At 41.3% G+C, this 27,642-nt stretch overlaps 2 protein-coding genes across 4 annotated transcripts in view; both read left to right on the top strand.

Moving 5' to 3' along the window:
- Nucleotides 1-1,026: 1,026 nt before the first annotated feature.
- zfyve28 (zinc finger, FYVE domain containing 28) lies at nucleotides 1,027-23,505 on the top strand. 3 transcript variants are annotated; one of them, XM_056394090.1, is made up of 14 exons: nucleotides 1,027-1,379; nucleotides 14,503-14,643; nucleotides 16,622-16,759; nucleotides 16,956-17,158; nucleotides 17,315-17,404; nucleotides 17,522-17,611; nucleotides 17,702-17,803; nucleotides 17,888-19,435; nucleotides 19,735-19,830; nucleotides 20,334-20,497; nucleotides 20,589-20,705; nucleotides 21,110-21,211; nucleotides 21,365-21,468; nucleotides 21,607-23,505. In XM_056394090.1, exons 1-14 carry the CDS (start codon nucleotides 1,344-1,346, stop codon nucleotides 21,736-21,738), a joined length of 3,063 nt encoding a protein of 1,020 aa, XP_056250065.1. In that variant the 5' UTR covers nucleotides 1,027-1,343; the 3' UTR covers nucleotides 21,739-23,505. The 3 variants fall into 3 exon arrangements, with proteins under 3 accessions (XP_056250065.1, XP_056250064.1, XP_056250066.1); XM_056394089.1 differs by having other exon boundaries at nucleotides 21,107-21,211; XM_056394091.1 differs by lacking the exon at nucleotides 19,735-19,830 and having other exon boundaries at nucleotides 21,107-21,211.
- A 1,499-nt stretch (nucleotides 23,506-25,004) lies between these two features.
- LOC130180625 (fibroblast growth factor receptor-like 1) overlaps nucleotides 25,005-27,642 on the top strand; it is a 29,308-nt gene continuing 26,670 nt past the window's right edge. The window contains exons 1-2 of the mRNA XM_056394264.1: nucleotides 25,005-25,378; nucleotides 26,186-26,281. Coding sequence (XP_056250239.1) covers nucleotides 26,197-26,281 — 85 coding nt within the window. The 5' untranslated portion in view covers nucleotides 25,005-25,378; nucleotides 26,186-26,196. The remainder of the gene's footprint in view (nucleotides 25,379-26,185; nucleotides 26,282-27,642) is intronic.

The raw sequence follows: 27,642 nt of genomic DNA, 5'->3' as shown, positions 1-27,642 counted from the left end.
GTAGTCTCACAATGCATCATCTGAGTTCCTGTTTTAATCTGATTACCATAATCTGATTATTTTGTGGGCATGTAAACAAAGTCATTAGTTTATCATTCTGTTGTCACAAATTTTGTTTTTGAAATGGACTTTTTCGTACTTGACTATGGGCAAAATGGATGAGAAGTCCTACAAGTGCTCAGATTCATGGAAAGCAAACTCAGTTATCAACCTGCTGATAAAGACTGTTTGATACTGTTGAAAGTGCAAGCAAGGGAGTGGACCTTGAATTGAGATTGTTTTGTGTTTCCACTGTCTCAAGAATGATCTGTGTGAATCTCAATTTATGTACCTGATCCAAAGTAACTCAGAGTAATTAAAAATTAAAGTCCCCATTCATCTCAAAAACTGTGTCTTGTTCATTGTTATCATTTACTTGGCCTTCATTGTGCAGAATGATGTGTGTGTTGTCTCTGACACTCATTCAACCTCGTTTTCATTCATGTAGTTCCTCATCTTAAATCTGTGGTTAAGACATGTACTGTATGTATTAGCAGAATTGTGCAACATCATAAAAACGTTGGAAACCAAACAAAGTCGAATATGCACCTAACACAGTGAGGAAACTTGAAACCTCCAGTACTGAGAATAGATTTTTCAGTTCAGTAAGTTCTGTATCCGAGGTCCAAACGTTTGTAAATAAAATGCATATTCTTATATTAAAAAAATCTAGATTTTACACAGAGGGAGATGTAATTTAGTGTGATCTGACGTTTTTTGTGGAAAACCACGACAGAAATTGTTATTATTCAAAGTCGAGTATTTAATAAGTAAGCATACATTGAGGGGATCTTAATAAATAATCAAACCCAATAAAAATCACCAGTCACGCTATAATGCTTATACGGTCTGTTTTGTTAGTATTTCCAACCAAAAGCAGTTGGGAGCACGGTATTTGGGAGAAGCACTTGAAGGCATCATTTCCTGGGAAAGTGGGAGGTGAATGTTGTCAACGTGACTGTCATCAAGTATCGTTACAGGGGCAGAGAACAGCAGAGCAGTCGGTGCTCCGCTCGTCTGTATCGTCGGGACTTGGAAAGTGGCCGGGTGGGGGAGACAGGCAGCCAAGCTCGGGATTCAGGGAAGATGGAAATAAGTCACTGTTTCCGAATATCTCCTTTGTGCGCTTTCAGAGCTGTGTTGTAACGTTCAGGACAACTTACCGTACGTTGTGTTTTGTACATTTTCCGTTGTGGAACCCAGCAGCGCGAGCTAGCTTAGCAGCCAACCACTAATAGTGTCAGACACACAGGTACGGGAGAGGAGAGGAGGGGTTGGTGACAAAGGAAGGTGGCGAGGTAACGATGAACCGCTTTCGAAAGTGGCTGTATAAGCCCAAGGTAAGTTATCCTGAATCCGCACGCTGTGTCAGCCCTGCAGTCAGTCATTTTTTATGCATAGCTTTGGAGATAGCTAGCAAAACAGCCGATCAGTGTGGCTCGCTAGCCTGGTTACTTCACACACTGCCACACATCTGCTAACGTTAGCCCGTGTTCCTGATGTTACACTGTATTAACCAGCAGCCACCCCTTTGTTGATGTTGATGCTTTTGTTTTCAAGCGCTAGTCTGGACTAACAATGTTACAGCCTGGTAATATTCATTGATTTTACTGACTGACTTACTGCTGCCTTCAGCTGACATTGTCATTAATTTCAGGTATTGTTGAAGTGATTAATTTGTTTTGGTTATTGTTATTATAGTTACACGTTCTTTGAAATACCTTAATGGTAATATGATTATTTATAAGAAACAGAACCGGAACAGTAATGAAAAAAATAATTAAAATAGCAATGATGTTAACAATAATGTCTTAATCAAAAGTGAAATTATTTTTTGATGTTACATAAACAGTTCTTCTAGCATTTTAGTCCAACAACTAATGATTATTGTTATTAAAACTGCTGGTTATTTTCTCTATTGATTGATAAATTCTCTAGTCTATAAAAATGTAGAAGATAAAAAAAATGCTCATCACAATTTCCTGATGTCCGTGACATATTCACGTTGCTTGTTTTGTCTGACTAAAGTCCAAAGACGTTTACTATCACATGAGTCAAAGAAAAGCAGCAAAACCTCACAGTTGAGGAGCTGGAAATGGATGTTTGGCATTTAATCTTAAAAATGACTGAAACGATTAAATTATTTACAAATTTATTGGAAGTTATTTTGTTTAATTAAATAACTAATTGTTTCTGCTATGCAGCATTTGATTGGATTTGATTTGTTTGTTGATTGTACACATGAACCCAAACTGTATGAATCGCTGTTAAGAGCCACCAAAACACATTAAATCGAATGCTGCTCTTGCTCATTATTAGTTGGTAAAATCATCACTTTTGGAGTGAGCAGTGGATGTGCTGTAATTCTTTCAATCAAGCTCACAGTGTGGAAACTTGCCTGACACAGCAGAGGAAGTATTGAAGGCTTGGTCGGTTGCCTTGTTAAATGAACAGTTTAAATAAATGTCATCTGCAGCACTTTTTAGGATGAGTGAATGTGAATATTTCTCCAGGGAGGAAATTCTTGTTAACTTGTAGGTTTTAGGGAGAGCAATTTTAAACTACTCAATGCATCAACTTGAACTCACAGAAGGGTGTAAGTCTGAGGCAGGTTGTGAATGATCAGTATATACAGTAATTTATTAGTGCTGCATCATCACAAAATATCAGCGCTTCTGTAGAGTAATGAATAAATAAACAGTCACAGATTTTCGTGCCTATGATGAATTGAGAAACTCCTACCTGGTCTGCTTCTAGAGATTTCTCAGCTTTGGATGTTGTAAACTTAATCTTGGTTTACAGCCTATATGCAATCATCACACAATTACTGATATGCTCTTACTGAAAGTTTTCTATTTACAGGGAAGACTGTTTGAGCAAATATTCTTTTTAAAGCACTTTACAAAATGATGCACACCACTCATAGTACACAGTATTCTAATGTGGCCTCTTTCGGAGGATGGGTACAAAAAGGTTATTATTATCAACCACAGAGCATTTACATAAAAACATTAAGGAATTAAAAAAATATTGAAAACTCTACTAAACTTTCTGTACTTGACTAGAAATCTTGACTTTTAATGAAGAACACTAAAGGTGTAAAATTATTTGCTACAGTCCACACACCCACGTTCAGGGCAAGGCCACAGGCCTGAACAGCATTTTAGTGTGTTTAACACATTGTATCCTTTCAGTATGTTGGTACAAGAGCAGCATATAAAAGGCTGACTTTGCATCATAACTGCTGTACATTTTGAGTATTTTTTTTTTCATAGAAATTGAGGAAAATATACTGCAGACAGCCTCTTAAACAAGTTGGTGACTGTGGTGCAGTCAGTGTTGTTTCTGGGCATAGGAAATAGACTTGTTTGCTTTACCTATAAGGTTTGTCAACTTGTATTTCTGATTGGCAGCATAAGTTGATAAGTCAGTCTTTCTGGTGAAAGAAGACAGCTGAGTTGCCATATAAATTGTAATAGGAGTTCTTGCAACAGTAATGTCAGACAAGGCTTAGATGAAATGCCTCTGATTATATATTATCCACCTGCTCTTTACCACATACACACACCTGCGTCATTCCCCTTTTCTCTGTTAAACCACGTTTGCTGTCACAGCATTTTGATTGTCCATTGTTGGGGTTAGGCTTAAGTGTTGGGGTTCACCAGAGTATTGTCACATTCATGAATGACTACTGCCTCTGGAGTGCTGAGCTATTACATCAGTGCCTTTTCTGCCATATCACGGCCATGGTAGGAATGAACAGAATAACACACAAGTCTGTGGGATTTAAATGACCAGTTCTGCCTCAAAGGAGTGATGAGAAAGAGTGCTAAAAGCCTCAGTAATTATGCCAATCAGTATGAAAAGACAACAGTAATGAAAGGGTTCAGGTCACTTTGTGCTCCTGCCTCCGAACAGCAGCTGAGCTAGCCAATAGTTTTGCTTCTGCTCTGAGAGAAAATATTTCTGTGGTAATTAAAATCAGGGCCAACCCACATATTCTAGCATTTATTGTTGAACACAGTGTAGCATTGTCATTTTGCATCAACAGTAAGCTGTTTATTATTGAACTATGTTCTCCTGGAGGAAAGTGTTGAATCAGCATGTTCCCTTGACTGAAGCGGAGCTATTGATATTTCCAGAGCTGCTCTTTACCTCCCCAGATAAGTCCCACTGAGGAGGACTTTCTTTTGCCCCTGCTACACAATCCCTACCCAGTGTGTGAGAGAGTAGTGTGCAGCTCTGCGCGGGACATAATGTACCTGTCTATTCTGCCTGACTCTGTCATCAGAGTGAAAGAATGGATTGTCCTGGTCTTTTGTAAGGCTGTTAGGGAAAGGCGGTAATAGTTAACTCACCTAAAGTAAGGATACACTGCTATACGGTGAGACTTTTCACATTCCTTTCAGTCATTAAAACTGGTTGAGCTGGTTTTTGTGTCAACAGTTAACATTTTACCCCAAAATATTTACAATTCCTTTACTTGTTCCAGGTGCTTTGTTTTATTTGACTGCGTATTGGCTACATTGTGCAGGGAAAAGTTTTAGGTAGGTAAAGAGCCTTTGGAGATGGTGAAATCAGGGGGGAAGTATTCATGAAAATCTGTTTCATTGCACATCGCTGCAGTCCCGAACAAAGGCGAGACCTGACTCAGGTTTCAGAGCAGCCAAAATGGCCACTGTCTCCTCACCTCTCATTCATCAGCTGCAAACTTGCTGAGTGACTGATGGCGAGTGAGAGAGATGTCAGGAGGCTAAACCTGTATACTTCCTCTGTAGCCTTAGTTCCTCTCTTGGCTGTTGTTCCATCAAGCATTCAGGAGCTGACCTTCAGCTCCAGACCACCTCATCTGTCAGTGTGACGGGCTCATAGCTCGCACTAGGCCGGGTGCGCTCACCTCTATCTGCAGGATGCTACTAATTTGCCTTTCATTTCCACCTCTCCCCATTGGACAGTTTAGTGCGCGGGTAGCTGATACCTTCTACACTCCCCCTGATCAAAATGTCAGATATCACTGTGTGTGTAACATTGTAGGCTGTTAGCAAGTGTAAGAACATATGTAATGCTAATGCATAATTACTTTGATAAGGTCATCCAGCATCTGACAGTTCAATTGGGAACTGAGAAAAAAACAAAAATAAAATGATACATAATGGTCAAAAGTCACATTAGATGTGACCATAAAAAAGTTTTCAGATGTTAACTGTTTTCAGTGCTACGTTTTAAAATTTTTAGCTTTTTATTTCTCTCACAGCTTACCCTTTGTTTCTCATGACAGTTAATGCCAACAATTGTATTTATTCATTCATTTTGCATAGCACAAACTCCGAGCCTTAAAATCCTCCCTTGCCCTTACCTCCACATATATGCTTTTTTTTTGTACAATGATTTTTGTTTGTGACATGTTCATTTTACAGCTTTATCTTTAATATGTAGTAAAGTAAAAGACCAAATCTGACTTTAACCTATTCTTATATTTTGTATTTAAGTTAAAAATAGCTTTGAAATGTTAGAATATAGTGAGAAATGCCCATCACAGTTTCTCATAGCCCAAGCTGACTTATTCATATTGTTTGTTTCGTTCGTTCAACAGACCAAAACCCAACAACATTCAGTTTACTCTCATAAAAGACTAAGACAAACAGAAATTTTCATCAGTTGCAACCAGTGAAATTTTGTCATTTGAGTTTTAATGAATAGTTAAAATTGTTGTTTTCCTAATCATTTCAGCTATAAATAAAAGTTTAACCTACTTATACACTTCATGGTTTAAGGTCAAATCTCATTAAGTCATCTGTTTTGTATGTAGAGGAATGGTGTGGAATCATTTTTATGCATGTTAATGACACGACACGACAAGCATGGAAGTTACCATGATCATAAATCATTGTCAAGCCACCATGAAAGATGCTTTAGAGATGTTTGTCTACACTGTCAGAAAGAAAAACAAACATGTTGACAGCTGATGGTTTTGACAAAGCAACACATTTTCACTTATCATCCACTCAGGCTTCCGTTGCCAGCTGTGTGGGCCCTACTTAAAATACATCAGTTGATTTTGATTTTTGAAAAGAAATGTTCATCTATGAAGAGGTGGTAATGACACATGCTACATATATGTCTTATACAGACTTGCTAAATTGTGTTGTTTTTGTGTGTTTTGTTTGGTTTGATGACCTAAAGACTGAAGCTAAAACAATCAGTTGCCAACAATTGTGAAAATCTTCTTATTGTTTCACTTGTTTAATCAACCAAAAATGCCAAATACTCACTGGTTTCAGTTCCTTAAATCTGATGTTTTTATATGATTTTAAAGACAATATTGTTGCATCTTTGGCTGTGGTTCAGATAGAATAAGTAATTAAAGACATCACCTTGGGCTCTGTGAAATCATGATGGGCATTTTTCACAATTCTATATACCAAAGAATTAATTATGAAAATAATGGTGAGCCTCATTCCTCTTTACGTTGATACCCATGAACTACTCATTATGCATAAACTTTTACTCAGTTCATTTTAAATTAAGTTGCAGTTATTCTTGTGAGTATTTTGGTGATATATAAATGTGACAAAAATCTTAAGATCCAAATGAATATCTATCTTGTGTATTTTCCTCAGAGCACCACTTTTTTATGGGAAATACTTTGTCACAGTCCTCAGTTCCTGGTGAATAATGGCTGGTAATTTCCTCAGTGGTGATTGTTCCACTTCAGCAGAGTAAGACTGGCCCTGCTGTTGTTGGTTCTGCTGATGTTTACTTCGTCTTCTTGTTTGTCCTTCATTTGTCATTTATCACTGGCCTGATTTGGTTGTGAATATTGCTAACACTCAAGCAGAAGAACTGAGAGAAGGCAAAGCAATTAAGGGCTTGTCTTTGCAGAGTGAATTGGCACAGAGTCAATGGAAGAGCAAACTGCTGAGCAGCGGCCAGTGTGGCTTCATATTTAGCCCCATTTCTGGAGTTCTTTGTGGATGTCCCATTCTGCTTACCCACCAGCCATGCAGTAATTGATTTGGTGTCAGCTGCCTGGATTTAGAGACCTGACCCTAGTACAGATCGAGACAGGCCAGGCGATTGAAGGCCTTTTAAAATTCATTGCAGGATTGGGGAATCAGGGCCCATCGTCCTAGGTGTGGGAAAGCAATGATTGAAGGAAAGTAGCTGTGGAAGAAGAGTGAGACCACAGAGAATCAGCAAGTCCTGATATCGACTGAGAGGCTGCACTCATTTTCCACTCCTTGTTTCTTATTGGTAATAATTGGTACCGTCTCTGATGAAAGACATTTTTAAATTTCTCTCTTCACTGTCACTGATGATAAACATAAAGCATGCATTCAAGGTGCCCTTTGTCTATACTGTAGGTCTGACTGTTCTAGGAAGAGCCAGCAAATGAAATGCCACCCTCTTGCTCTGGGCTCTGTCTGAGCAGCAGGGGAGAATGGCAGGGAAAGCAGTAGAGGAGGAGAACAGTGGGCCTGTATTTTTGGGATTAGATTTTGGCCTTGGTTACAGTTGGCAGGACATAAAATGAGAGGATGTCGCTCTTTAGCAGCTCTAGTGTTTCTTCTTACTGAATTCTAGGGCTGGGATGATTAGAAATTTGAAAGACTGGACAAATTGAAACAAGTTTTTCCTTTAATAAACATTGATCTTTTATCTACTGTTTTAATGGAAAGCAATGCTGTTATTCAGTCAATATTAAAATATTATTATGTTGTCATCTTGTAGCTGTCGTATGCTGCAGAGGAATAACAAAAGTAACGTCAGTCATGACTTACTTGAGGGTGGGAGCAAGTGGCATCTTTTGAAAATATTTCAGAAATTGCTATTGTTGGCTGAGAATGAAAGGTTAGGGTACGTTGGTTATGTTGTATGGGTGGATTTTCCAGATAGTGACAGTATTTTCTTAACTTGTCAAAAGAAAATGTGGGAAAGACAATATGAATGGCAAAATAAAACTTTATTATTGGTAAAACCGTGTGTTTGGAGTGCAAAGTGCAAAGATACAAGCAGATTGCTACTAGTTAATTATTATTAAATATTATTTATTTATTTATTCAATTACTCTTTAATTTTGCTACTCCCACGTTATAGGTGTAATTTAAGGTGCAATCCCAGTTGCACAAGCATATTGACTTGCATTCATTTAATCTCCACAGACAGCAGTCAGAAATGTGTGTTTGCTCACACATACTGTGACTGTTCACAGCTGTCGTTGTAGCAATACCAGCTCTCAGACACTGTTAATAACAACGAAAGGTATGTGGACAGAGTGAACCTGACTCTGAGTCAAACATATCCTCAACAGTGAGGAGGCGATGTGGGTCAAAATTGCAAGGAAGTGATCATGAAAGGGCTTGGGTGGGTTTTTTTGAGAAGTATTTTGGCTCAGTACAATCCTTAAATGTTATGCATGGTAGTATTTTCAGTAGCTGCTGTTATGTATAAAGATTGGGGCATGTACCTCGACCAATTTTGTCATCTCTTCAGGACACACACACACACTTCATGAAAAATGTTAAGTTGTTGATTTTGTTTTCTAAAATTCACCTTCCCCTCTGTAGCCACAATTTCACAGCCAGTTCTGGATTGTATAACCAGATTATTTCTTGCATAAGAACTTCCCTGCAGTTGATGTGAAGAGGGGTGTCCCCACATGTCACCACACTACCATCAGGGGATCCTGGACACGCCTCATAGCCACCTAAATCCTCTGTGCCCCCCCGTGTTACCTCAGCCTGTCCCGCTAAATAATGTGCCAGTCACATGCACAGGTCAGTGCTTAGTCCAAATGGTAGATTAGGGCAGCCCTCAGAGAAGGGACAAGCAAACGGATTATGCCATCAGTCCAGATGGGCAGACCACTCTGAATATATTGAGTCAATGAAGTGAGTTAAGTCTGTTGTCTACTGTGGATCCAGCGTTCAGCTGGTTAGTGCTGGAAAATTCCTCAGCAGTCTATGATTAATGCCATTGATTTAACTGCACATTTATTTAATAGAAAATCTCAGACTGCCTTAAAGTGTGACCAGAATGATTTCAAGACAGTTGGAGTTTATGCTTGAAAGGTCACCATCAATAACTCTGTAGCTGCAGAAAACAACACAGAGGTGAGGAAGGAAACTCCTGATGCAAGCTGAACATGAAAGGAATGACAACACAAGTAAACCTGCTTCAGCATAACACTTCCTTCTTAGAAATATTATACTTTTTATTCTGCCAAACTTAATATAAATAAAGGTTGAGGAAGTTTCCTTTTTTGTTACCAAAACGATTGGCTCGCTCTTGCTGGGGCTTTTATGCTGAGTCCTGAATAATGAATAAGGTGATGAACTGTATCCGGCTGCTTTTTTGCCAGTCTGCCAACTGACTGGATGAAGCAGAGTGAACTGGTTTCCCCCCTACAATATTTGCCTCTGATCCTTGGATGGCAGCCAGAAGGCAGCAAATTGAGCCTGGAATAGAGTATGGAGGGCAGAGGCAAGGTTTCTCATAAGTCCCTTAAGTGGGGTCAATGTGCATGCACTGATGCTATAGATGTTCATGAAGCATTAGCCTGACAGCCTCCATCATCTGCACAGTCCGAAAAGAAATGAAGCCCAGAATCAGCAGCTCAAGGAGAAAACTGACTGAGCTGATGAAAATGTTGATCGAACAGCGACAGGCTACTCTCTCTCTCTCTCTCTAACACGTTTCAATAAGAGTCGCACTGTCATCAGCAGTTATTGATTTTATGTTAAACAAAAGAGACAGAAATTTCACTGAGTCATTGTGAAATTCTGTGATTGAAAGGGATTAGCGGTAATTGTCACTCCGGGTGAAGTTTTTAAGAGATTAATAGTCTGAAATTATATATTTCTGACCGCAATGGATAGAGTTTTTAGAGTCATCTTAGAGACGGGGCGCACAGGACAACTGACAGCAGGAGTATAATAGTAGAGTGGCACGCCACAGGGGACATGAGCTGAATCTGCTGAATCATTTCCTCACTTATGCAAGGTAGAGCTGTCATTTGTGATGATGACGCAACTCACAAGTTCAGTAGAAAGATTGTCAGATGTTCACACAACTACTTTGCTAAAATAGTTTTCATATCCTGACAGGAAGGTGTTGTTCTCTGCTTCTCAATTTGATTGTTACTTGTAAGTTTTTTTTCTTCTTTTCTGTCACCTTTTAAAGGAAATTCTCCGTCCGGAGGTTTAAGTTGGAATTCTTTAGCTCTTTCCTAGTGGCAGGTTATTGTTAAAGCAAATCTTTTTTTAACAATTTACTCTATACTTGTAAAGTAAATGTCAGCCAAGACTTTACACTTTCCCATGTTATGTAAGCAGATGAAAACAGGCACTTGTTTAAACAGAAAGCCTGCCTTTTCCACTTGTCAGAGTCTAACACCATCACTGACTCATAGTCCATGTAACCAGGTCAAATCACCATATAGGCTTTAGATTTAAATCTCAGATAGAGGATTAGTCTGTATTTTACATCTTTTAAGGGCCTCATCTTTCAGAGGCAGCTGTCCTAATGCTAGCCTTGTTAACCAAAGGTGTTAATTGTGCTGAATTTGATTAGATGTTAAAGTAGCACTGCTACTTTGACTTTTCTCGTGACCCAGGATTTGGTTGCACCAGAAATCTGGTCAAGACATTAGTTATGTGTAAATCTGTTACTTGGAAACTGTTGTTCAATCAAAGGTAATCAATTATGTAAAAAGGGAAGTCACTGAAGCATCACAAGTAGTAACACTATATATAACACTATAGTGTGTATATATATATATATACATATATATATATTTGTAGTGTAAAGCATTTCGATTGGTTGACAAGATTACAAAAGTGCTGTGGTGTTTATTTTAACTTGGTTAATAAATAACTAATTTTAATCAAATGTCAGGTGTTGACCGTATCTCATTGCCTCTTTTACTCCTATATATTACCAGGCTAATATTAGCTTGGTTAGTTGGCTCAGTTAGCTGCGGAAGAGTTACACCTGACACTTACTCGGTGCAAATATTTAGCAACAAGTACTCTGAACTATTTTGTGTGGTTCAACCTGTTTTAATTCTTCGCTTAGCAAACAATTAGATTATAGCTAGGCTAAGTTTGAACTTAGGAACAGCTGGTACAACCAGCTCCCATCAGAAAAGTGGGTGAAGTAGACATCCCCACTAAATGAAAACCAGTGATCTTTTCCCTTGTCAAGTTTGACTTAAATCCGTCATACCTTTTTTCACTTGATAAATGATTATTCCATGGTACACCAAACTTGTAGACCAAGCAACTCATTGCTGCCTATCTAAAAGTAAATCAGCATGTCTTGAACATTGCCTGCCTTTGACTTTTCCCCCATGATGCAATGCTGCAAGAATGTTCCCTCTTATGTGAGGAATGCAGCAGGAGGAGGCTATAGGATGGCGTCTGTCTCAAATATTTTGTCTCTTCCCCCGTCATCGTTGGCCTATAAGCTCCAGAAATCTCAAAATGAATGCCATCACTCTCTGGGCTCTGTTGTGTCTCGGCAAGAAAAAGGTCTTTCACTGTCTCCCACTCCTGCTTCCTATTTGGCCATGGTGACATTTGTGTCAAAGACTCACTCATTCTTGTGCACTCGTCCAGTCATATCAGTCTCCTGACTGGTGATATCATTGCTTTTCTCATTATTCAGAGAATTTAGATGGAAATATAAATAGCTAATTTTACTATGGGGTTGTTTTCTTCCTTGTGTAGAATTAAGATTTCCTTTGTATTAATTTCCCATTAGTCTACGCATTCAGAGAAACCCACTAGATGTGTTTCCATTATAGTAATGCCAAATGCAATGATGAGTATTACTATTTGCTTATGTTATTTGTGTTGCTATAATACCATGGCTGTCTATTCCCATTCTTCACAGATGATTTATATATAGAGCATGCATGTGACCTTGTTAAGAAAGAACACTTGCTAATCCTGTGAAACACTTACTTGCCTGCTGCAATACAGACTCAGTGTTGCCTGTTTTAGTTTGGGCGAGATGCCTTTTGTGCGTTACTCCTCCACTTTGTTCAGTAAGCATGACATGGCAGACACATCAAAATTCACACACGAGCAAATTGTGCAGGAATATTATTGACACACAAAGGCACAAAGGTCGAGTTTTATGTTGGCAAGTATCTGTTCAACTGAAGTGTCCTTGAGCAATGAAATAAAAGCCTTTCTGCTCCACCCCGGTGCTGCTGTTCTGGTACTCACCTAGCTGTAGCTCTGATTTACCTGTGGGCAGGTGAAAACTCAAGTATCACACATTGAAGGACTATACCAGTTTATCTTTCTTATAACTGTATTATCACCAAACAAAATCACCCAACATTATATTATTTTAATTAGGATTTAGTCTCTCACCGTGACATATTTCGTCCTCCAAATAACCTTAAAGATGTTCAGAGTAGTTTTTTACTCCCTCACAGAAATAATGCGACAAATATCCCAGCTGTAGGTTATATCTCTGTGTTTTCTCCTCACAGTTTGTTTCATTATTAATGAGAGAGAGTGAGGGAACAGCACCATGTATCAAATTCAGAGAGAGAAGGCAAGGCCCCACGGGGAGAGCATCACGCAACAGGAAGCACTGCAAACTTAAGGGAAAAGGCCCTGTGAGAGGTTTTCGGTAAATACCAGTGTTGAGTTTGACTTCACGAAAAGCACTTCCAGACAGTTGACGCACGGCAGACAAATGAGCCTGTTTACCAGCGTAGCTCCACCTTCTTCCAGTCCGCACAGTCATGCTGTCCTTTCAAGCTCCTGTACCGTCATTTGGTGCTTGTGGTTTGTGATGATGCACATCGGCATGTGGTCGCCATTTTCAAAACCATTAACCTTTGGACGAGCCCTCCTCAGGATGTGTGTGCGTACATGCTGTGTGTTTGTTGGTGTCTTGATTTTAAAAATTGCTATCTCGTTTGGACTGGAAAGTTTGCATTGCAACTATTTTCTTCATTTTGGTTAGGTGTAAGTAATACAGATGAATAATTGTGTTTACATTTTTCATGCCTCGGTGTCTCTTCCCTACCTTGTGTGTTGTGGCTGTACATGTGCCTCACTCAGCAGTGGAGTGATTTGCTGTGCTGTGCTGTTCCCCCACACTGAGGGGAGCATGGTGGGAGATAATGACACAAATCCTCTACCAGGGCCAGGCTCTCTAATTACACCTTCTCTTCTGGGGAGCTTTCATACTATATTAACCTTTGTTAAGTCCTCTTGTAAGGATTAATGCCATTTTTTAATCATTTATTTTCCTATACTTGTTGGAAATTTGGGTATGCATTAATGTGTGTTAATGTTTACTTATAAATCACCAGAATACCTCTGCAAATGGGAAACCAATCTGTTATTTAGCTGGCCTATAGAATGCCCTACTTACTTGATTTTTATTTTTGTCCCTACAGAGGGACAAAAAAAGTATTTTGCTGTATTATGCTGCCTACATGTCTGTGCTCTGTTGCCTTGCAATGACTTCTCCCTCTACGTCTCCCTATCTCTTTCTCTTTCTGTTCTATTCTATTTGCCTGAGATTAGGGTTTATATCACCAAAGCAGAAGATGACTAAAAGAGCAACATTCACCGCCGGCTACATACGATTGGAGTGGGTGAAACTGAGCTGACTTAAAATACTCCACCTGTTAACACCAAAGTGCTATAGTAGCACAGTGTTGTTGTAACCAGGAGACTTGCTGAACATTATTCATGTGTTGACTTGCCCCAACCACCAAGCATCAAGCTGTGTTTTCTGGAGGCTGCAGCTGTCCATGCCTGACACCGCGCTTCACTCATGCAGCGCTCTAAACTGTGCACAACATAATTCCCCTAAGCAATGCACATGAAAACTAGTGTAATGAATGAGCACAGCCCCTTCTCCTGAGCAACTAGTAGGCCTAATGGTCAGTGTAGAGCAGATTAAGCGTGGTATTCCTCACTCTGTGTTGTTACAGATTTCAGCAGTGCTTGTTTCACTGTATGAGATCAGCAAGCAGGTTTTGGACCCTTGAGAGTTTAATCTTATCTCTCACAGTTTAGTAAGATGCGAGATTTTGTCCCAGTCATCCCCTGAGAACACAATACACAGACATCCAAGTTATCCCGGAAATAGAATTCTTGTTTTCTTTTATATTTTGTAATTTCCTCTGTAAATAGTGTGCTGTTTTGAGTTGTAAGGTTGGGTCAGATGATTACATGGCTGTTGGAACTCTGATATTTGTATCCACAGCTTCAGAATCAGTTAGTGAAGGACACTCAAGACAAGAAACATAATATTATGTTTCAGCTTTTTAGAAAGTCAGCGAATGAGCAAAAGGACACGTATAGAAAGCATACAGTATAGAGGGTGTAGACCTCTATACAGGGGGCAGAGGGCAGATTGTTTCACTTTAACAGCTATACAAGTATTAACATTAACGTCCTTGTGTTTCCTTGTGTTTCTGTACAGAGGACAGACCCTCAGCTCCTGGCCCAGTTCTACTACGCTGATGAAGAGCTGAACCAGGTGGCTACTGAGCTGGACAGCCTCGACGGCAGGAAGGACCCTCAGAGATGTACCCTGCTGGTCAACCAGTTCCGATCCTGTCAGGTCAGCAGAGAGAAAACAACACACTCACATGAAAATGATCAGTCTATTTAAGTCAGTGTTTATACTTCATTCATTTATTAGAAATCATTTATAATAAGATTAGAGTAGAGTAGCTTGGATTTGACTCTGAGTGATGACTTCATGTGTTTATTATAGATTGTTTCATTCACATGGCTTGACCTTGGTGTTGTCTAAAAGCTAAAAATAAACAACACCCTCATCAACCCTTTCCGGATACAGGGGAAGTGATAGGACTATTGCTTTGCCAAACATCGCTTGACCCGGTTCTTGTATCAATCAGTTTTGTTGATAAGGTGAGATAAGTGGACTTTGTTTGGAAGCAACTAGTGGACACACTCCTCTCAACACAGATAAGACAGGGCTGTGTGTCATGTGGGTTATTAGTAAGTGGTCACAAGAACAGCTTCTTCAGAAAGAGGCTTTTACTGAAGTAATTGTGTCGTGTAGAAGAGTTGGTGTAGAACTTCTCTCGTCTCTTTTTTTATTCGGTAACTGCTGAATTAAACACAAACTGACAATCTGATGGAATCTGAATAGGAACGTGCAGTAAATTATTGCATATAGCGATACATGTTATTATTTGATGCCTTTATGAGGTCAGGGTTTAGAGGAGTTTAGAAGGTGATGCTGTGCATGAGTGATGGCTGCCATTCTGCATCATGCTGAGAGAGCTGGAGGTGGTGGAGGGAGGTCGTCATTTGGCCCGTTGTGCCTTAGCCTCCCCCCACCGCCAAGACACTGAGGGGAGAACCACTTAATAAGGTCATTGCTTGATCCCCCACTGTTCTGTCTCTTTCCTCTCCATCCTTCCCTCTGCCAATCTGTCACCTTTTTTTCTTCAGTATTTCTTCACAGCTTCTTTCTCTTTGAATTGTTCTGCTGCTCTTCTTCCTCTTTCTTACTTTCTCTTTGCTGAGTTTTTTTTTTAATGCTTTTCGTCACACTGAGGTTTTTCAGAAGTTGTGAATGAGGCCCCAAGGATTTTGGAGAATGAATTAAGTAGCATTGTACCCCAGAGCCCTGAGGCCCCAAGAATAGAAGGCAAGCGCACTCAAGCCAAAATTTTGCACTTGAACCTGCCACTGCAGCTATCGGCTCGTATTCATGGGCCTTTGAGGGGGTTGCTGGCATGCTGAGCATATTACGTTGGCACGGCTGTTCTTACAGTGTGGCCTGCTGGAGCAGCCAAGTGTGTATGTTTTGAGATGGACAAAGATTGAGTTAGACGGCATGTACAAGAGACAGAGGAAGAGAAACGGTCAAAGATGGAGAGTGAGAGAAAAAAAGACCTGAAGCCAGTCTTATGTCGGAGGTAGGTGTCACGCCAGAGTCACTACCTCTGAATGATTGGAAACCAGCAGTAGTGAAGGTTATCACTCGTGTCTTCTGCTGGGAGACTCTCACAGACAGTGGGGTGGTACTCACCGGACCAGGACACATGCACAGCACACAGCCATAAAGGAATCGGTGGTTGAGCTCTCCCTCTCAAAGCTTTTTAATCTTTCTCCTCGGGGCGAGCAGAGAAAGACGCAGTGCTGTGCCTGACAAGATTACAGTGCACAGTGCAGCTGCAGTTGAGTGAAAGGCTCATTGTAAGTCATTGTTACGGCTGTTGTACATGCCAGCGGCACATAAGCTCTTGATTAGCCCTTGCTGTGTGTGACACTGCATTTTCACTGCTGGAATTATGGGCTTTTAGTTTAATGTTTTTATTGAGGGAGAATGTAGCTGCGGACCATAATGGTCTCATGTACTTGTCAAATTGTTTTCATTCTCTTCCTAATCAATGGTCTTTAAACAGTGGAATACAATGGGCTTCTTGAAAGAGGGGAAACTTGGATTACCAACCAACATTAGAGAAAATAGCTTTTCAGGAACAGTTTTTCATCCACTCATGTTTATCCCTCCAACTCATTTGTTCAATTTTGTCTTCTGACACTCTTGTGCTCATCTGCAGGACAATGTGCTGAACATTATCAATCAGATCATGGATGAATGTATCCCCAACGACCGGGCCAACAGAGACTTCTGCGTCAAGTTCCCTGAGGAGATTCGTCATGACAACTTGGCAGGCCAGCTGTGGTTTGGGGCTGAGGTAGCGTATTCCCTCCAGTATCAGTCTATAGGAAAACAACTTCATACAAGTCCTACACACGTGTATAAAATACTGTATTTCATTTTTACAGTTGTGGTATTTCTTGATCGTCAAGTTTGGCATTGCAAACACCATTTTCTCAGTTTACTCTTCTGTACAAAGTTAGAGAATTTATCATGTACATGTTCCTGTGCAGTGTTTGGCTGCCGGCTCCATCATCATGAACAGGGAGATAGAGAGTATAGCTATGAGACCCCTGGCTAAGGACCTCACCCGCAGCCTGGAGGAGGTACGCAATATCACCAGAGACCAGGCCCTGAGAGACCTCAACTTGTACACAGACCGCATGAAGGACGCCTTGCGACATTTCGACAGCCTTTTTGCTGAATTTGAGCTCAGGTAAATTAAGGACCAGACATTATTGGCAATTATATCAACAAGATTAATCCACAATTATCATCCTCTCAAGGATTTTTTTGGTGCAGTTTTGCCAAAAAAACACTGAACAAAGCTGCAAATGTCATTACAGTCCTCTTCCTTCTCTTCCATTGCCAGTTATGTGTCAGCCATGGTGCCTGTGAAGTCTCCCAAAGAATACTATGTACAGCAGGAGGTGATTGTGCTCTTCTGTGAGACTGTGGAGAGGTGAGTGCACAGAGCCATAAAGAGATGCTGACTTCACCTGGAAATAATCAGAATCTAAATAATATGCTGAGATAATTTCTTTTTTTACTATGTGTTTTCCTCTCTCTATTGTCTCAGGGCCCTGAAACTGGGCTATCTCACACAGGATATGATCGATGACTATGAACCTGCACTGATGTTTACAATTCCCAGACTAGCCATTGTGTGGTAAGTGTTGCCGGTCTTCTCCATTCTTCCGCCCACGTCTTTGTTTTCTATTCTTTGCCACCCTCTTACAGAATTTAAATATATTTTTAGTGGGCTGGTTGTATATTCAGAGGGGCCTCTCAACCTACAACAAAAATCAGAGGACATGTCTGAGCTTTTCCGGCCTTTTCGCACTTTATTGAAAAAAATCAGGTACACTCCATTAGTATTAAACATCACAAAAATATATTTTATTTTCTATTACTATGTATAAACTATCCTATGATGCTTTTGCAGAGACCTGCTGCAGACCCTGACTGAAGAGGAGTTGGTGACGCTGGAGAGGAACTTGTGTATCTCCCAGGATGGGGAGTTGTCCACAGGCCAGGGGCTGGCAACAAACAGTGTACCAGCACCGGTCCAAGAGAATCACTCATCCTCCAGCCCCGCTAATGACACCTCCAAGGGGGAGAGCGAGGGGGAACAGGAGCATTTGGCTCTGTATGTCAGTCCCAGCCAGGAGGAGGAGGTGGCGCAAGTGGAAAAGGGCTGGGAGGAGGTGGAGACAGAGAGGGGGGAGGAGGAGCAGGAGCAGGGCCTGCTATGTGAGGAGGCCGAGGAGGCTGAGTTGGCCTGCTCAATGCAGTATGATGAGGAGGAACTGGAGCAGCTCAATATGATGGTGTACCTCGTAGGAGATGAGATGTCCACCCTGCTGTCGCCTCCCAGTCAGGGTCAGTCCCCAGCCCACAATCCCAACAGAGGAGAGGCAGGAGGCTCCAGCGGGGCTTCCAGCACTGATGCGTCTCCCCGCAGGCTCCTGGGGGTGCGGGGAAGAACAGGCATCTATGTAGAGGAGGAGGACAGGGTTTTTTTCATGGACGACCTGGATGCAGCAGGAGACAACATCACCAGCATCTCAAAGGAGGCCTGTAGTTTTGCCGCCACTCCTTCCAAAGCACCACAGTCTGCTCGGCCTGTGCAGCGCAAGCCGGTTCCACGGCCAGACTCTGTTAGGAATGGCTGGTACTCTGAGACCCCATCAGAGCAACCATGCCCACAGCCACGCAGCCAGAACACACTCTGTCATAATGCAAAGCTCCCACCATGCACCACTGCCCCTGGCTCTGAACCTCTGCCTTACACAAACGGGTGGGAGATGGGTTTAGAGGGGACAGCTTCTGAAACTGCTGAGGTCATCGCCCACCGTATGGGCGGGATGAAGCTGTCTGCCACGGTTATCTTCAACCCTCGCTCCCCGAGCTTGACGGAGCTGGCCGTGGACAAGCTGCTGCTGCCACGGCCCACTCCCTCTGAGATTGAGCCCTGCAGCCCTCTGGTGGCCACTCACTGCCTGCTTAACTCATGTGTCTGCTGTGGGAGCTGTGAGGATGGCCACGAGGATGCCATCACCACTGAGAGCACTGGACTTGGCTTAGGGCTCGCCCTGGGATTGGAGAAACATTCTAAGACCGCGGCCCCCAGCACTGTCATCCAATCTTCTGCTTGCCGGTTGCCCCTGCGAGGTCAGGAGCCTCACAGTAAGGGTGAGCTCACCCAAGTGACTCCACCATCTTCCCGCAGCTCTGCAGAACCGCTGCAAGAGGATTCAAACTCCCAGCTCTGTGAGAAGTGCCTGGTGGTGGCTCCAACGCCAGGGCATCACGCTCAGCATTGTAGCTCCAGCGGAGGGGATGAACCCTCCCAGTGCAACCACCAGCTGAGAACTGAAAAGAGGCAGCAGGCCAGTGGAGGCCGACAGAAGGATAAGGAGATAGATAAAGACAAGCCAGGAACTAAAGACTTGAAGAGGGACACCAAAGAGGACAGCAGGAGGAGCTCCAGGTGTGCTGTCATTTCTATAAACATTTTACTTGCTTTTCGGTTTATGTTGGAGTAATCTGTTATGAGGTTTTGCTTTGGGGAAAGAATGAGCTTCATTCAGTCTAGCATCAGCACAAATATCTGTTTTATTTCATCATATTTCATCACATTTTTTATTATTCTTTTGCTTTCATCCATTGTTTCTCATTTGCACTTTACCTTATGTTGCCTTGATTCTATGTGTTTATGTATACACATTTTATTCTGCCCTTTTTTTTTTCTCATTTCTCCCTTTTCACCATTTATTTGGTTGTTTTTAGTTTCCAGAACTCTCCCCTCAGCTCTGTGTCAGGTAGTGACTGTGAGAGTGTGTCGGTCACCACATGTAGTCTGTCAAGCAGTGCATATACCCCCAGGTAACTAATCACTCGTGGGAGTGTCATATGTTTGAGTGTTTCATCCTGCCTACGCTCTGATGGTAACTAAAAACTGTGTCCTTGCATGACAGGTAAAAAGATAGCTTTGTTCATGTCCAGTCTTTATTGAGGTCTTTGTTCAGATTTAGCAGTTGATTGAAGTGTCAGTCATTTCTGCCCTTATGAGCTACAGGTGATAGCATTAATTTGCATCCTGGGTTTGACTCTATTGATTTAATTAGACATAACGGCACGTTCCTGGAGATTTACAATGTGTATAAACATATTTACATTCTCTGACTGGATCTAGTCTTTTGTGCTGATTCTACAGAAGCATTAGTGCAATGTGTCCCTCAGTTCTATGTTGCTTTGGATAAAAGTGTCAAATGAGTAAATGTAAACGTATTGATGAAATATAAATTTAATCTGTACTGTAAATAGTGGATGTACATTTGGGAAAGATGACATGATGATCCTTTCCTGTCCCTCATGACTCCTTCTAGCCCTGTGAGCAGTCTGACCCCCAGCTCGGGGACATCAGAAGACCTGGACCATCAGGAGATCCAGCTGGCTCTGGAAGACGCCAAGGTGGCCGCCAGGAACAAGATCCGATCACGCTTCCATAGCAGCAGTGACCTCATCCACCGTCTCTTTGTTTGTATATCAGGTACAAGCTCTCTCTCTCTCTCTCTCTCCTAGTCTTTTTCCCATCCGGCTCTTTGTCTGTGTCAAGCTGATGTCCATTATTTGTGATGCAGGTGTTGCTGATCAGCTGCAGACCAACTATGCTAGTGACCTTCGCAGCATCCTCAAGACTCTGTTTGAAGTCATGGCAACAAAATGTGAGGAGGGAGACAATGATAAGCAAAAGAAAGGTGAGGAATATGTCTCAGATATACAGTAGGGTCTTTCCCTTATTAATATAATACAGACAGAATTTAAAACTGCATTACTGCAGCTAAAAATATTTATGTAATATTTATTCAACTGAACAATGCCACAGCATAGTGAATCTTATTGACCCACATTCCTGTCTCATAAAACTACACAAACTTCATTTGCTTGCTTGCTTAAAATAGAAAATCTTCTTGTGGGAAAAAAAGTTTGACCCCAGTCTGACTTCATGAAATTAGTTCAGCCCTGCTGCTCTAAGTTAAGAAAAAACGCAGAATCCATCCAGGTAAAAGATAAAATTCATCCATGCTTCTATCAAATGATTTCTTGAGTATTGTAGTGCCACTATAGTGGATTTATTTTCTACTTCTGTTGTGTCCAGCAGGTCCTGTTATGCGTAGTGCCGTGCTGGAGGACTGTGCTCTCTGTCAGGAGACCATTTCTTCATCAGAGTTGGCAGCCAAGGCACGGGAGGGCCAGTTCGAAGGTCAGCAAACCTACAAACAAACCCACTCAGTTTAGTTGAAATATCATCCTGACACCCCCCCCACCCACCCCCACCCCCCCCACCCCCCCCACCCCCCTTTCAGCAAAGACAGGCCGTCTCTGTGTTGACTGTTTCTTTGTTGGCTCTGTGTAGACCCTCCTGACTGGGTCCCAGATGAAGCCTGCAACTCCTGCATTGCCTGCAAGGCTCCCTTCACTGTCATCCGCAGGAAGCATCACTGTAGGAGCTGTGGAAAGGTACGATTGCTCTCTTCCTGTCTGAGGAAGGCCACGTGGCAGAATACCCTCAGCTGTTGCTGAATTAGATGACTTTGAAAACATTGCACATCATAATCGTACAGATATTGACTGATATTATATGTGGTGTCATTTCAGATCTTCTGCTCTCGCTGCTCCTCCCACTCTGCACCTTTGCCCCGATATGGCCAGGTGAAGCCTGTCAGGGTGTGCACACACTGCTACATGTTTCATGTCACGCCTTTCTACAGCGACAAGGCCGGCATCTGACCCCAGATTATCACAGAAAGCACACAGTCCGCCACAACAAGATCATATGCAACAGACAGACCCACGGCTGTGTACAAAGCAAATGCCACACTGTTCTGGTAAATCTAAATGGTCATCATCGTTCCTGCTAAGCAAGGCTTCAGAGTAAGGCCATTATAGATAACGGAGCAGAGAAACCAGTCACGCTGCCACTGAGTGATGATGAGACCTGTTTCTGAGAGATGCTGGAGCCTCAGTTGGAACCACAGGGTTTGATTTCTATGCCCAGCCAACATAAATGATTCACAAATGCCTGTCTGATTATAGAGGTATGAAAGAGAAAGGGAATGAACAGGCACTAACAGATTTTGAACTGGCATTTTGCAACAGTCTTTTGTAGCAGTTTGCAGCACAAAATCAGAACAGGCCACCCTATTAGTTTTGTTGGTTTAGGTGTAAATGAAAGGACTTGTGACATATTTTCCTATGCTTTTGCGAGCTTCCTACATTTGTGCCAGAGCTCCCTCGGGACTCGGATTACTCAAAAGAATGTAAGTCATGATAACCATGTAAATAAGGATAATTCTGGTAATAGCTACACTAAAATGTCTTCAGTAAATGGTTGCTATATATGGGAACTGGAAAGCAATCTTCACCAGGCTAACAGTCCCAGTGAAGCAAAAATGAAAGACAGCTTTTATATTGACATTTTAATGGCAATGAATGTGTAATTCTGTACCACTTTGAGAAATGGGGTCTAGATTCCAACAAGACTGACCCTCCAGCTCTTGATGGTAATGGGCTGTGCCCATCGCTTTTACAGTTGCACCATGGCATGTTTAGTTTTCTCTGGGGACTCCGCTGCACACCAAGATGGATAAAAGGGATTCCTTAGTCATCACTGTCAGGTCTTGAAGGCCCCCTAGTGGAGAGTTGACCTCTCTTCGCTCAGTGCTCTCATCACCATGATGTGAACAATTTGTTTTGAACCATAGGCCTCCTCAGGTGCTGGCCTACAGACTACAGGCCAATTATTGCTCATTGGTTTTCCCTCCCACACACTTGTTATAGTGCAATATTGTGACTACTAACTACGGTGGTCCTGCAAACTTTAGAGGCAGTCCTTTGCTATTTAAATTATTAGGCCATTTCCGAAGAGCAAAGCTGTGCCGATTTGTGTTTACACTAAATTATTTCCATCTCTGGCTCTTGTGGTACTGTCAGGCTGGAACAGATATTCCCAGGCTGATATCATTTGCACCTCACTTCCTTTCTGCTCTTGAATCTGCTTCCATTGCAATGAATACATACAAAGTATCTTCCATGCTCTTAATATATAACAGTTTGTACATCTGAATGGTCTGAAGTCGCCAGTCTACACATATGGACCTTTGAGCAACAATGTAATATCACATTATGTCCATTCTGCTCTGACTTAAAGCAGTTTCTCAGGCATTACATAATCACAATCACTCACTACTGTTGGATCAATCTTATTTTCATCAAAGAACATATAAACTCACTTTGAAAAGATATGTTTTTTCTTTTATAAAGAACAAAATAATGTAAGAAGCTATAATTACTTTTATGTGAAAAAACAAGGAATCATGCAGTAATTAATGGGCAGGATATCCTATTATTATTTCAGAGCTTGGTCTTATTTTGTAAAATTCCAGTACATTTCCATGATAAGAGCTGTGTAAAATATTCAACAAACAAATAATGTTATATAGTTTTAAATGCAATGTATATTGAAATAAATGACTTTTTCCTGTTTAAAAAAATGATGACCAATAATTTTCTGCCTTGAAATGTTTTCATAGATTTGTATCCGGAAATGATTGACCTACTGAACATCATAGTCATATATGCAAAACCGTAACGGCATGCAGATATATAGTACATCTCCACAGGCTATGAAGTTGTTGGAAATTAATTTATCGACAGATCAGACTGTAACTACAGACAGCTGCTTCTCCTGGTTTGTAGATGTAAGAAATGCAGCTCAAATGTGACTTTGTTTGTCTGAGACCACAGGGATATTGTTTTTACAAACTGATTGGTATTTTTCTTGAATAGGCACAGAACACAGACTTGGTTGAAAAATGTTATGAAGATTCTGTCAAAATGTCCATTCACAGCCAGGAGCTATTTTAGTTACTATTTGCCAGTTTTTCCTGCCACTTTAGTAGGTGGTGTGAGCCTACTCATCTGATGGGCAACACTCGGCTTAACTGAATGTTCTGAGTTTTGTGAGGAACTGGACTGACACACTGTTACACCTTCAGAGTTTCCATATTATTAAAGGGTCACTCCAATGATTTTAAACAGAAAGGTCAGTTAACTCGTCATGAAGAGTCCCACTAAGCCTATGAAAACAGTTGTGTAATGTCTTCTGTGGCTCTGACAGGAACTTTCAAAAGTGTGAGGAAATAGTACATGGTAAGGTTTGTCTTGGCCTGGGCTTAAATACTTCAATTTCAGAACAGAAAACAAGTTTTTGGGGATAAGGAGTTTGACACATAGAGTAGAAAAAAAACGTTAAAAATCTTTCAACTTAATGGTGAATGCAACACAAAATTGATGGAGTGACATAGAAAGAAAAATACATGGGTTACACTGCAACATTTTGAACCAGCTCAGGAAAACCTTTCTTTTTAAAGACCCTTAAAATTCAATGTTTGCTCTTATATGACTACACAAGGTATAGCTGCCAGTACTGGATTAGAAGCAAAAAATACAGTGGCACACCTGTGCTGCTAACATATAATGAGTTGGAACAGTTATTGATCCTGCTGAGGAATCTCTGCCTTCATGATGGGAACTGATCCGGTCACCGTGGGTGCCACTAGATGGCAGCACATATTTATGGTGTAGTATTATGATGGTATTCATCATCTACAGCATACACTGCTGCATCACGTATTTTAATTTATTTCCCCCCCTAAATATCGAAAATTTCAGACGTGGTTTTGCAAATTCTGAAGTTAATGTTGAAATAGTGGTGTAGGGATTTGAGTCTGTAATACCCATCTGTAGGTTAATAATGACTTTAACACACTTAGTAAAAAGTATTTGATCTCATACAGGACAGTAACATAAAGTATATAACAGCCTTCCTGTGATAAAGTCATAAGGACTTGATTTTGCAGTGATATTCGCATGGTATCCTTCTTAACACTCTACTGCTGTTATCTCTTTTCTCATACATGAAGCTGACGGTGGTGAGATAACGGCTTTGTGATGAAGAGGTCTGTGAGCGCGAGAGATAAAGAGTTAAACGTGTCCGGCCTCTGCAGCCTGTGATTGGCCCGCAGCGGCAGCGCTGGGACGGACAACAAGTCTCCGCTGTGTGCGCACTGGAAAAGTCACTTGGTGGACGAAGCGAGCTACACAGTCTGGACCGCCCTGAGTTTTTTTTTTTTTTTTTTTTTTTAATTAACATATGTGTGTTTTGTTGTGATTTTTATGGAAGCGTCCGGTTTTCCTCGACCTTTGAATTCGCTGTTTTATTTCATAGACAAGCGCGCGGTGGTCTGTTAGAGGTCGGTGAAATGTCGACCACTGTCACTTTTGATTCATGGACTCAACACGGACTCTAGCTAAAAACATTTCTGTCAAGAGGCTAATACAAGGTCGACTTCATTCATTCAATATCCAGGTATGTTAAAGACACATTTATATTGACCTTTCCTCTTTAAAAACAACTTTAACCACTGTATTTGCATGTTTACCCAAGCTACAGGTGAGCAGCACTAACTTAGTGAAATTTTACTGTAAGTACAGCTCAGACAAACCGGGAAAAAAGACAATTTAACGTAGCCTATAGTTTGCTATTCAGGACCTTGGTTAGCTATTTGAATATATAGCCTCCATACATGACTGTGCTTTTACTTTTACCAAGACATATTAAATTTTGCAAGAACCTAAAATACTTAAACACCAATGTTAAGTCCCAGAGAGACCTCAGACCTGAGTCAGACTGTAGCAGATCAGAGAGAGAAACCTTTCGCACATCCTGTAACGGTGCTAACTCAGGTACTGTTAATGAAGTAAAATGGAATTTATATTGAATTGGTTTGTACCATCGAGATTAAACCTACTTCATTTTGGCTCTATTTTAGACCCTTTAGGTTTTCTTACAGACCCCAAAGGGTCCCAGGAGTCTAGTTTGGGAACCACTGAGGTCAACTAAAGAAAATAAAACTTTTGTGCAGCCAGAATAAGTTTATTAATGACATGGAAACTGCTTCATACATGCTAGTACAGTCTTTGTTATAACTTGTATATACCATAATGTTATCACTCATGCATTTTAGATAAGCAAGTAATATTTGGAAAAAATCATAGTATGCGTAAATTGCTTGAAAAAGATTTTTTGTTGTCTAAACCCTCTAACATTATTCTCGGTGGATTGGTCCTGCTATGTGCATAATACACTGCCTCACTGTGTCCATATGTCTTTCAGATTTAGGGAACATGAAGTTGTCTTTGGACACTATGGGCGTCCTGAAGATTGTGCTGTTCATCTTTGAGGCTGTTTTACTGACAGACTGTGCAAGAGGTGAGAGCTGCTTCACAAACTTTCTTTCTTTCTTGCTAATATTGCATACTTTAAACTTGGAAGGTAACACCGCATTCATAGCTCATTATGAGTCAAGTTGACTGGCTGGTTTCTTGTGAGCATGAAGAAAGTCTCAGTTGGCTCTTAACGTTTTCTCACCGAGAAGTAAGAGACGGAAAACTAAAACATAAGAAAAAATCTCTACACAGAGCCCAAAATCAACACAGGGCAGGGGAACGAGAGAGGGCAAGCCTACCCCTACCCACACTGTGTGTGTTTCAGTCATGGCTGTGTATGTATGCGTGTGTGTGAGAGAATGTGTGTGTGCACATTCACTACAGCTAAACCAAACAAACATCATCCATCAGCTTCCCAGGGTGAAAGAACACAAGTCAGTGTAAGAGTCCAGCTCTCCCGCCAAGGAACTGCCTCACATCAGCGCGTGTGTGTGTGTGTGTGTTCATGGCCAAAACACTGAGTGTGGAGAGTGGGAGACCTCAGTCTGACCACAATTCATTGCACTGTTTACTGTGCCAGTATCAATACTTTGCTTTATAAAGACAACTTACAGCGAGCTTGTCAACAGGTTGTGAATAACTGTCGAAGCAATTTCTATGATTTCATCCACCATCACTGACTACTGAACCATGTCTGATGCAATCCAGTGGCATGAGTCAAAGACTGAGGCAAAACTTGAAACTAAACTCCAGCTTTAATGAGAGAAATCTGAAAGCCAGACACATTTCCCCGGAAGACCTCGCACTGGCAAAACACCCAGGCTCCATAGCGCTGTCTTTATTCTCCAGCTCAACGTGGAAGTGAATTCAAGAGGCGTCTGATAGGTACAATACCTGCATGTGGCTATCAGGGCTTGAGGTAGAGGAGGCAGGAGGGGGTTGGCGGCAGTTTAGAGGGGGAGATTACATCTGTGGGTCTGCAGACAATGCCTCATTCACAGCATGGCAGCCGTGCCTTCACGGCACGACTAAACCAAAAGTAAACAAGACGTGAAGGCTAAATAAGATTAGACAGGCAATTTTGTATGTTTACAGATTAACAGATGTCAGAGAAACCCAAAGGGGAATCCAATGGGATGATGGAGAGTGGAAGTCCAATGGCTCGATACTGACTTTATATCAGACAAAAAGAAGAATTTACAGTCTGTTTTTCATAATTTCCCTGAAAGTGGTTGCAGATGCACAGACAGAGAGACACATCAACAGTTATGTAGTTGGCAGACAGTCTGAGTGAGATGATTTTGAATGATGCTTGACAATTTGTGAGGTGCAAATATCCCACAGTTCTCCCAGCAGAAGCAGCGAAACAGTGAGTTCAGTGTTACAGTCCAAACGCAACAGCTT

The sequence above is a fragment of the Seriola aureovittata genome, chromosome 13 (assembly GCF_021018895.1).
Source record: "Seriola aureovittata isolate HTS-2021-v1 ecotype China chromosome 13, ASM2101889v1, whole genome shotgun sequence".
NCBI classification, from domain to species: Eukaryota; Metazoa; Chordata; class Actinopteri; order Carangiformes; family Carangidae; genus Seriola; species Seriola aureovittata.
The sequence above is the reverse complement of the archived record's forward strand: the minus strand, read 5'-3'. Positions and strand labels throughout refer to the sequence as shown.

Coding starts and splice junctions, on each gene's coding strand:
- zfyve28 (XM_056394089.1), top strand. CDS start 1,344: ATGAACCGCTTTCGAAAGTGGCTGTATAAGCCCAAG. Junction 14,644..16,621: donor ACCAGTTCCGATCCTGTCAG/GTCAGCAGAGAG, acceptor GCTCATCTGCAG/GACAATGTGCTGAACATTAT. Junction 21,469..21,606: donor ACTGTAGGAGCTGTGGAAAG/GTACGATTGCTC, acceptor GTGTCATTTCAG/ATCTTCTGCTCTCGCTGCTC.